Source organism: Hydra vulgaris, chromosome 05, assembly GCF_038396675.1.
Source record: "Hydra vulgaris chromosome 05, alternate assembly HydraT2T_AEP".
Classification (NCBI taxonomy): Eukaryota; Metazoa; Cnidaria; class Hydrozoa; order Anthoathecata; family Hydridae; genus Hydra; species Hydra vulgaris.
The window spans coordinates 9,750,641-9,762,500 of NC_088924.1; the positions used below are offsets into that span (position 1 = coordinate 9,750,641).

The following is an 11,860-nucleotide window of genomic DNA, read 5'->3' on the forward strand; positions in this document are numbered from 1 at the left end:
GACATGTAAAATTAGGAACAGTTTTTAGCATTGTTCGATGTTGGTTGCAAATGTTTTGTCCAATACTGTATTTCTATATATATATATATATATATATATATATATATATATATATATATATATATATATATATATATATATATACATACATATATATATATACATATATATATATATATGCATATATATATATATATACATACATACATATATATATATATATATATATAAATACATACATATATATATATATATATATATATACATATATATATATTTATATATATATATATATATATATATATATATATATATATATATATATATATATATATATGTATATATATATATACAGTCGTCCCCCGGTTAACGAACCCCCCTGTTAGCGAACTTTCGGTTAACGAACCGAAAGTTTGCCCAAAATCCTCCCCCGGTTAACGAACCGGAACTCGGTTAACGAACCGGAACCGCCAAATGGCGTGCACACGCGCGTGAAGGTCGGGCGCGCCGTCCAGCATTTCCCCCTCAGTTTTGTGAGTGTCATGGAAGCCTGGGAGGTGAATGGTTGTGCTGGGTGTGCTTTTGTTGTTTCATTTTTTTCTTTTCTTGTTTCACTAATATTTTTCATGCATTTTTGTGCTTTTTTCTGGGTTTTTTTCCCACTTGCGATTTTTTCGATTTTGCGATTTTTCAAAATGTCGAACCCTGCGAAAAAAAGCAGAAAAGTTTTCACTCTTGAAGAGAAAAAGACAATCATTCAAAGAGTGCAAAAAGGTGAAAAGCAAAGTGACCTGGCTAAGGAGCTGCTGGGCCATCTGGAACTGCTCAGAAGAGGGCTGCTGCAATTGACTTGGCGGATGACTCCGACTGAGTTTTCATTTTTTTTTTTGTAAAAATTTGACAAGAAATTTTCTTGTTGATTTTTCTTTCAAGATCAATTTTCAATTTTTTGGTAAAAAATTTGACAAGGATTTTTCATGTTCAATTTTCAATTTTTTCGTAAAATTTTGACAAGCATTTTTCAAGTTCAATTCTCAATTTTTTGGTAAAAATTTGACAAGCAATTTTCTTGTTGAATTTTCATTTTTTGATAAGCAATGTTCATGTTCAATTTTTAGTTTTTTCTAAAACTTTGACAAGCAATTTTCATGCACAATTTCAATTTGTTTCAATTTTTAAAAGTGCATAAATCTCAGGTTTCAATCATTTCACCTTTGCCTATTTTATTTATCAAGTTGGACAATTTTTTGAATTTTTTCCCCCATTATTTCGGCAAAATCCACCAATTAAAAATTTTTTAATGGCGGCCTAAGGGAAAACGCGTTTCGGTTAACGAACTTTTCAGATAACGAACTAGTTCGTACTCCGAATTAAGTTCGTTAACCGGGGGACGACTGTATATATATATATATGTATATATATATAAGTTGTTAAAAGGCTCGAGTATCACTGACTTGCACCCATAAATTTTGTTGCTCTCAATAACTTACACAAATAGTTCAAGTTGTAACTTCCAAACAACCCAAATCACTTAGCTTCACTCATTAATTTGTTTTTTGATCATGTTCTAATTAACAGACCAAGCAATAATCAGACCAAGCAATGATAGAACTAAAACTTTAACCTTGTACTTCTTCTACATTAAATTCGCACTTCTTACTGCTGCCTTCAAACTATATGGGATTACTTCTGTAAATTCTTCTGTTGCTAAAGTTGTATCACCACCATCTTACATAAGACTCAGTTTTTATGAACTTTTTTCAATAACTAACAAGTTCTCAACTAAACTTTGTCTTAACTACTTTAGAATCTAGAAGCTCCTAGATCTAGATCTAGATTCTTAAGTAGGCTCCAGATCTAAAACATTCACTCAATCTTTTTACTATTTAGGTCTTTGATTTTATTTAACATTAGTTTTAAAAATAATACCATTAATATCAAATTTTGAGTTAAAAATTTGATAATCTATACAAATTTCTACTCTAATGCTCTACTATTTGCTTTCAAATTGTTTTGCTGGTGACTTGATAAACATAAAGGCAGAAAGGTTCTATCAAGTATATGAAAGTGATCACACACCAAAAGCTTTCAATGAAGTCTGGTATTCTGATCTACTGCTCTTTTCATATGGTTTATCAGGAAAGTTTTAAAACAATTAAATCATTTCTTTCAAAATGCAGCATTAAATCCACATTACCACAAGGTTCCATTCTTAGTCCAGTATTGTTTTCTATATTAATAACCTTCCTGATAAATTTTTAATCTTTCCTGATAAAAATATTTTTTATTAAAAAAAAAAACTATCTTTGCACCATTACCAAATAAAACAAATCAATTTTATCTAAAAAAAGGAAAACAAAAAGAAAAAAGAAACAGAGATAACTCACTTATTTCTTTAAATTATTAAAATAAATAATTACATAGTTTATACTTTAAAAAGTTAAACAATAAAAATACTTTTTATTGAAGCAAAGTAAAAATTTTTTATAAAATACTTTTATGGATTCGTAAGATTACTTTATATTATATTTTGTATACATTAAGTATGAAAATTTTTTATATATATCTAAAAAGAAGAATAAAAATACCGAGTATTCAGAGAGTTCAGTGAGGAATTTGCATTTTGAAAAATATCTCTGCAACTAAAAACAAAGTTAAACACTGTTATACAGAACACTCACCAATTAACCAGAACACACATACAAAAGTAAAATTGTATCTGTCAACAGATAAAACAGATTTAGTCTTTAATGGAAGAAAAAAAAAACTTTAAATAATCAGTAGAGTAAAACCGGGTCAAATCTTATCAATAAAAATTAAATAACTTTCTTATTTTTCATTTTAAATTTTTTTCCTTTTTTTTATTAGATAGGTAATAAAAAACTACATAAGATAATATAAATATATGTTAAAAAAATAATAATAAAATTATTGAAAATATTAAATGTAAAGAAAAAAAATTGTATTAAATTGGTTTTAGGCAACATTCTGATAAAAGTGCACACTTGAGAAAATTGAATTTTTTAAATTTTAACTTTTTTTTATTATTTTTTTTAACACAACTTATATTTTAAGAAAACTATTTTTTTTTTCTTTTTTTTTTTTTTTTTAAGTTTTTTCATTTTTTGCAACAATAAAATTTAGTTCCAACTACACATTTCTTTGGTAAACATGTTTCTTTGCACAACCGTTCCCGACACATTGAATTCTCGCATTGTAACATTTCTGTGTGTAACTGTACTCTACACTTTTTACATCTTGCAACTTTTAGTCGTTTGGCTGCAGGTACTTGTTCTTCATTATTGTTTTGCTGAGGTTGCTCAGGCATTTGAGTATTTGGCATAGAAAGTCTATGCTTTGCGTTAAGTTAAGCAACTTTCATGGCATCCTTTGTTGCTTTTTCTTCATCTTTTTTTTGAGGAACTCAATCAAATTTTCTTTGGTAATACATTTTCCGCCAAGTTTTGACATTTTGCACTGCTTTGATTTCTTAACATGCGATTGATTTCTGGTTTGAAAAAACTGCTTCAACTCTATCTCAGTACTGTTTTTGCAACACTCAACACATACTTGATACCTATCAAAACTTGAAGCTGGTGTAGTTGAGAAAGATGCTAATCGGTGTGTAGTTGGATTAGGTGCTGCGGCGGCTGTTGAAGATGATGAAGCTGTGTCTGAGCAAGATGGTGTAGGTGTTGCGGAGGCTGCTAAAGTTGATGAAGGTGGATTAAATGTTTGTGTGATTGCTAATGCCTTATGATTTATGTTGTTTTTATTAAGTGGAAATAAGCCAGTGTACTGGAAACCAGCAATTGTATGCAAGCGTGTAAAACATTTACCACTCTCGTACAGCAGTTTGAGCAACGGATGGAAAACTTTGTTTATCTAAATTCTTACACTTTGAGTCTTTGTAATACTTTGTAAGAATTTCTTTCCATGCTTGTTTGACATGACAATAGACACCTCTATCCAATGGTTGTAGAATGTGAAGAATGCTCTTGTAGACATATCAAGATTATATTGTGTTTTTTGCACAGCAATACCGCTTCCAAAGTTATGTGATCTGTTTGCCCATCTAATACTAAAATATGAATACCACCAATTTGCTCAGTTTCGGCTATAAATACTTCTTTCAGCCATTCTATGGTTGTTTTGCCTTGATCACCTAAAAAACCTGTTTCATCACAATTCCAAATATGCGACCTAGAAGATATACCAGTCTGTTGATATTGTTTGGCGACGCATTTAAAATAACGATCAAATATTTCTGGCGTACAAGAAGCGGCTCTTTTAAATGCTAAGTTATCTGCTTTTCTTGTTGAATTTCTTATGACCATCTCTTCATAAAGGCATTAAACCAGTCTTTACCAGGCTTGCCATTTTTGAATAAATGCAATTGATCTTCACGTTTAAGGTAGTTACATACAAGTTCCAGGATTTCATTTGGGGTAAACCATAACCCCAGCCACCAAGTAATTGGAACGCATGCATCATAAATCTTGAGAGTACCGTTGTTGCACCTGAGCCATGGAAGCCTTTGTTGTTGTTATTTTTGCAATCTTTGAGCGTTGAGACTGGAACACCATATTTGAATGCAGCTTTTCTCAGTGATGTTTTACTTTCTTTCATATCAGTTAATGTGGCTTGTATATTGTCTTTCTTGTATGCTTTTGTTTTTTTAGTTGACATGTTAAAGTGAGTGAGTTAAACTGAATTGAGTGAGTGATGATTATATTGAGAAATAATATAATAATTGGTTTTTAATGAGTAAGAGATGATTATATTAACAAATAACATTATAGTTCATTTTTAATTAAACCGGAATTAACACTAAGTTAATTAGATAAAAATAGGCGCTTAGTCACTTGCAAAAAACTAAAGTAAGTAATTAATCGACTGTGCGGTTTTATCAGAAAAAAGAGTTTTTTTACTTTTTTGATTTTTTATTTAACTTTTTGTTCTAGCTGCATAAAAATTATACTATCAGAATTAAAATAAAATTTCCAACAAGATAGTGCTAAAATTATTTTTATATCAGTTTCGGTTCAAGCGCTATTTCGTTCTCAACAATAAAAAATATATTAAAAATTTTGACTCCCCATTGAAGTTGTAAAAAAAAGAAAAAAATGGAGTTAAATCGGCATATAATTTTATCAATTTGAATAGAGAAGATGGTTCTGTATTTGAATCTATTTTAATTTTTTTCATAGCCATATCTGTTTAGTTTTTATTTGATAATTTCGATTAGTGTGCGGAATGATATAGTGTGCGGTTTGACCCAGTTTTACTCTATATCTCAGTTAATCAATCGTGATATGTAAACAAAACAAATTATTTAAATTATAACCCAATATCTTCAAAATCCAAAATCTCAATGAATTTTTTATATCTAAAATATGAATAACATTTTATCAAAACCCTAAACTTTGTTACTGGCATAAAATTTATTAAAAAAATTATAAAAAAAATTTTATTCAACAAACCTAATTGTCTCATGCATAAATTCAAAATCAATAATTTCGATTGAATTTTTCAATCTAAAATAATTAAAATAATTTATTTTTAACAATTTATTTCATTCATTTATACAAGTGATTAAATAAAATGTACTAAAAATCAAAACTAGTATACCTTTTAAAAATCAAAACTAGTATACCTTTTAAAAATCAAAACTAGCAGTACTCCATTGTGACACAAATTTTGAAAATCATTTTTTTATATTTACAGTCAATTTTTACAAGATTTATGTAAATATAATAATAATTAAGGTAAAAATTTGATACAAAGCTATTATTTATTGATGTTTGAATGATATATTTAAGACTATTTTTTATTTTAAATTTTTGCGTTATAACTATTAATTTGTTTGTCTTTCAAGTAAAAATCTTCCTTTATTTCTAAGTTTTTTTTTGCAGGTATAAATTTTAAATAAAATCTACAAATTGTATCAATCCTCTAAACAAAAAAATGTTAAAAAAATAGGTATGAAACAAAAAGCAAACATAGTGGTGTCAAAATCTTTTTGGCTAATTGCAATTTGTAAAAATATGTTTAAAGAATGTATTTTTTAAATTATTACAGTGAGATTGTTATATCAGATAATAATATATTAAAATACTTTTTCAAAAATACTCCAAGTAAAATAAACTACGGTTGCATTTGCAAAACCATTTTGTCATTTTCATTTAGCAAAATATATGTTATATACATTAATAAATCATATATGCGGCTTAAACCATTTTTAAAATAAAACAATAGGTTGTAGGAATATATTATGTCATGTGGTATTGGTAAAAACTTTAAATATTATGTAAAATGGTGGTGAAATTCTAGATAAGAAAAAAAAAATTTTTTTGATATAAATAATTAATTTTCAAAAGTTTTTTGAACAAGACAACTTTATGCTTCTGATATAAGTGAGCCTAAAGAAATATTCGATAAATACCGGTTTGTCAAATAAAATATAGAAACATGTACCCATCAAATGTAGTTTTTGTCAATATTCCATGAGTGCATTATGCTAATAAAATCAACTAAACTTTTAAAACAATCAAATTTAACCCAATTATGGCAGCCCTTGCATCCCTATTCAAAATCTCAAAAAATAAATAAAGTTAGACAGAGTAATTCTAAATCAAATAAAAATTTTATAAACAAAGTTAAATTGTAAGAAATATAAATTGCCTGACAATTTCCAACATGGAAATTATTGCAAACTAAATGCAATTTCTTTATAAAGTAGGCAAAACAAAGTTACATTTTCTTTTTTTTTTAAACATCTTTGCTTTCAACAAGTCTGCAAGCAACCACTAATTAGAGTTGGAAGTTACTGGAAGAAAAAAGGTGAAGATTATTGAGCAAGATAACGATTGACAAACGACTTAAAGGATTGCAAATTATATGAATCAGGAAAGCAAGATGAAGGAAGCAAATTCCAAAGAACTGATGTTCCAGGAAAAAACTAGACGAATAAGAGTTTTTGAAGCACTTAGGAACAGTCACAGAAAAAGGATGAGACTTAATTTAATGACAAGTAACACGAGAATGAATTTTAGCAGATGGCACAAGAGACACTAGCTCTTTAGAGCAGTGCCCATTATAGTATTTGTAGAAAAGAGAAAGAGAAGCAACATTACGGCGATGATGAATCGTTGGAAGTTGGCTGCAAGAGCAATAATATAAAAGTTTATATATATAACTTAAATATTAAAAATAAATAATTTATTATGAAAAAGTTTTTAAACATAATTTGACTAACTTTTTTACATATCTGGATTAAACTTCTGAAAAAAAATTTTGAAATTGCACTCTCACAATTTTTCTAAACTAATCTTTCCTATACAAGATTTTTTTCCTAACTTACCTTGACATTGACTTTTCTATACTGTTATGGACTGTATCCAACGAAGAAGCCACACCAGGTTGTTTTGCTTCAAAGAATTTAGAAGGTCTTAAAAAATTAAAATTAAATTACTGCAAACTTCACATAAAATTACAGTTTATAATAGTATACCACACAGTAAATTAAACAGTCGTAATAGTATATTACACTATATTAGCATGTATAAATCCATCAAATTATTATATTTAAAAAAAAGCTATGAATCCATCAAATTAGTATATATAAAAAAAAGGCTTTAATTTTAGTAGAGAACTTGAAACAAATTCTATTTGAAATCACAAGATAGGGAACTCCATGGCGAAAATGAGAAAAAGAAATAAATGAAAAAAAGGAAAACAAAGAAATAATTAGAATAGAAGGTTTAAAAAAACATCTAAACAACTAAGAAAGATTTAAAAAAAAATGTTTATAATAAATTTGAAAATGAAAAACAGTAGTAAAGAAAGATCTTCAGAAAGATCTTTTCTTATAAACAAATAAAAATGGCTCTACTCCCAAAAAAAAAATTTGTTTTTGGTGGCAGAAAACAATTTTTTAAATTTTATTAATTCATATTGTGTGCATTGTTTATAGTGACCTGTATTTGTATGTATTGTATTTTTGTTCATCGCTTATATTGGCATGTGTTTCTATGTACTTTTTATATTTCAATTTTAAAACTTTCTTTTTGTAAAAGCTAATAAAATTTATTAAAAAAGCAACAACGGAAATAATTCTAAAAAATTACTAAGAACCTAGAATGTAATTAATGCTAATTGACAAATTAAAAAAAAAATACTATTACAAAAAAAAAAGGTTCTGGTTTTAAAGAAAAAATGTTTTGCAACCATGCAAAAATTCAATTGCAATTTGCAATCATACTATAGTTTAAGCTCTGTATACTTATAAATTATATTTTATATATATTTTTCCCCATCATTTTCTAAAAAAGATCAATTATAATAAGTTTTGTAACACTTGCAAATAATTTGTAATCCTTTATGTCTGGAAAAAGCAATATCAAGCTTTTTTTTAAAATCTCACCTTTGTGTCAAAGCAGCAAATTGCTCCTGATAACTTATACTTTCCAACCATGAAGGAAAATTCCAATTTAAACAAACTGTGTTAGAATTATAAGAGAAATCCTGAAACCAAAAACAAATGTTCAAATATATCTAAAAGATACCCTTAAATATAACAAATTTTCATATAATTTTCTGATACAATAAATTTTCACCAGCAATCAGGAATGTTAGATAACAACATTATTTGCGACTTAGAAGACAATTAACATGAAATATGAAAGGTTAATTTTATTCTATTTAAATAGAGTAGTATAGCAATCTTAAACAAGTAACAACAAACACATTCAGTGTTGAAACTTCAGTCATTGTTGAAAATTCAAAAACATAATTTAAATAGTACCTATTTTATAACTAAATTTATAAATATAATTTTAGTAACTTTTTTTAATATAGTATAAAATAAAACATAGCTTTAATTTACAAGGTAAGTTCTTCAGTACATATCACACTTATTGCTTAATTGTTGACTTATTGCATTTTTGTTGACTTAATTGTTAACTAATTACTTTATGATTTTATTAACTAACTATTTTATGATTTTATAGTTATTGTTAACTAATTACTTTATGATTTTATAAACTAATTATTTTATGATTTTATAATTATCTGCATACTTAGTAGTGATTTTATTTGAATAGTCATTTATGATATTCTAAGTCTGCTAGTTGGTGTGAAATATTGGATGATTATATCCTTATATTATCTTTTTAAAAGAATTTTTTTTTATCAGTTCTGGTCTTTAGCTTCATCTAAAGACCAGATAAAACTAAAAAAACAGAAAAAAGTTTACTTATATTATGAGACAAATTTCAACCCCAGTTGTAATAGTAAACTACATTAAAATACCCTGAGTTTTGAAGTAAATGAATTTGTAGAAGAAATAAAAAACTGAGATTGAAAAAAAAAAAAAATGTATATATATATATATATATATATATATATATATATATATATATATATATATATATATATATATATATATATATATATATATATATATATATATTATATTAGTAGGAAATCACTTAACAAAAATTTTTTCCATTTACCCCTGTGTTTCATCAACAAATATTCATCAGAAATGCAGATTTCTGATGAATCTTTGTTGATGAAACACAGTGTTAAATGGAAAAAAACTTTGTTAAGTGATTTTCTACTAATATATAATTGCTCTGTTCTTTTAAGAACATTGAGCACTCTATTGTGTAGAATACTTTTTAAAGTTGTTTAAATATATATATATATATATATATATATATATATATATATATATATATATATATATATATATATATATATATATATATGAATATATATATGAATATATATATGAATATATATATTCATTTATATATATATATATATATATATATATATACATATACATATAAAAAATGAGTGTGAGCAATTATAAAATAAAATAAAAAACCTTTATGCTGTTAGTGTGGCGTGAGAAATGTTGACTAATGGCATTACCTAATAACATCATATCTAATTGTTCATCTAAAAAACACAAAATCATTTAATTTCAAATTAAAATCTTTGACAGATTAAACAGTGACAATAAAAAAAAAAGGTTAAAATGCTAAAGTCAATTCTTCTAAAAATCAAGAATCCAAAAGAAGAAATTCTAAAAAATAATCAGAAAAAAATAAAAATAAAGAAAAGCATAAGTAAGTTAAATAGATTTTAAAAATTCAACTGATTGGCTATTTTTTTAAAAAATTAATCAACTGATTGGCCACAAGTTTTTATTTACACAACAAAAAGTCTATGCTTTTTTTTAATTTATAAATTTAACTTTGTATAAAATAAATAAAACACAAACTAACAAAGACTGATACAACTTTAAATATATTAGATTATAAACTACCTGAACATTTTATAATGACATGCACAATTTTGGGATCAACACTAACGGTTTCTAATGTCTCTTTATGGAAAACATTTAACTTCTGTAAAAAAAAAAAAAAGTCAAAAATATTTTAATAAGTTTCCAAGAAAAATTTTGTATTTGTAGTTTAAAATCACTTTAAGTTCACTTAATCACAGATACATACACAATACCATAAACACCCATAGAGCATTGTAGACATAAATACAACATACAAAAAAATACACACAAAATCTAAGATGCATATATATAACATCAAAGGTACAAATAGAACACCATAGATACACATAGAACATTGCAAAGAGAACACTATAGATACACATAGAACATTGCAGATGCACATATAACATCAAAGATGCCCTCACAACATCACAGATATGCATGCAGCATTTTAAATGCACACACTACAGATACAGATAAACATCAAAAATACACATACAACATATACGTATATAAAGAAAGGTAGAGAACCATATATATATCATATATAATTATAACTATAACATCTATATGATATAATAATCATATAAATTTGTAAATACATAACAAACATTTGATATAAAACAAAAACATATGAAACATTTGGTATACTATTATTAAATTGTAAATACATATGAAACACCATAAAAAAACATAGTACTTTAGTACTATGTACTAATAACATAAACCAACAGCATAGGCACACAATACAAACAAATGAAGAGATAAACGCAAGTAACTTATTAAAATTTTCATTGAATAATTCATTCAAAATCATTGTTAAATAATTACAAACAAATAACTTTTGACTTACTCTTTCAAATAAATTGTGTTCGGTAAGGGTGCCATTGTATGAAATTCCATTATTACTAAAAAAAAATATACAAAAGATACAAATTTAAAAATTTTAAGATTTTAAACTTTGTTACCTGCAATTTTGCTAACCATTGTTATATATTAAAATACATTTACACAAATGCTAAAAGTAGAAGTATTCCAACAAAATATTCACAAAATTAATGATAAATGTTAAAAATGTTGAAGATCTTCTTCCTTTTTTAAAAAACCTCAACAAAAAAAACAACCTAAAAATCATTCATAAATGATTTTTAAATGGAATTAAATTCACCTAAAATAAACGTTACCTGTAAACTAATAATTGACAAGGAGAAAGTGTATATGGACCTATAAATAATTTTTTATATATTATATATTATATCTTTATGAGAGAACAAATAATTCTAAAAAGTATGAAAAAAAAAAGTACAAAAAAAAATTCCACAAGGATTTAGATAGTAACTTTAACAAAAAAAAAAAAAAAAAAAAAGGGGATTTATAGTAATTTTTACAAACAAACAAAAAAAGGGACTTATAGTAAGTTTAACAAAAAAAAAAGGGATTTATAGCAACTTTTACAAAAAAAAGGGATTTATAGTAACTTACAAAAAAAAAAAGGATTTATAGTAAACTTTTACAAAAAATAAGGATTTATAGTAACTTTTACAACAACAAAAAGAATTT

At 25.6% G+C, this 11,860-nt stretch overlaps 1 protein-coding gene across 2 annotated transcripts in view; it reads right to left on the reverse strand.

Moving 5' to 3' along the window:
* LOC136071840 (uncharacterized) overlaps window positions 1–11,860 on the reverse strand; it is a 118,226-nt gene that overhangs the window by 66,082 nt on the left and 40,284 nt on the right. For both annotated transcript variants that reach the window (XM_065797320.1, XM_065797319.1), the window contains exons 6-14: window positions 11,485–11,524; window positions 11,154–11,208; window positions 10,340–10,421; window positions 9,896–9,969; window positions 8,426–8,526; window positions 7,364–7,450; window positions 5,484–5,537; window positions 5,348–5,389; window positions 2,589–2,642 (exon numbers count right to left, since the gene is read on the reverse strand). In XM_065797320.1, the coding sequence (XP_065653392.1) occupies window positions 2,589–2,642; window positions 5,348–5,389; window positions 5,484–5,537; window positions 7,364–7,450; window positions 8,426–8,526; window positions 9,896–9,969; window positions 10,340–10,421; window positions 11,154–11,208; window positions 11,485–11,524 (589 nt within the window). The remainder of the gene's footprint in view (window positions 1–2,588; window positions 2,643–5,347; window positions 5,390–5,483; window positions 5,538–7,363; window positions 7,451–8,425; window positions 8,527–9,895; window positions 9,970–10,339; window positions 10,422–11,153; window positions 11,209–11,484; window positions 11,525–11,860) is intronic.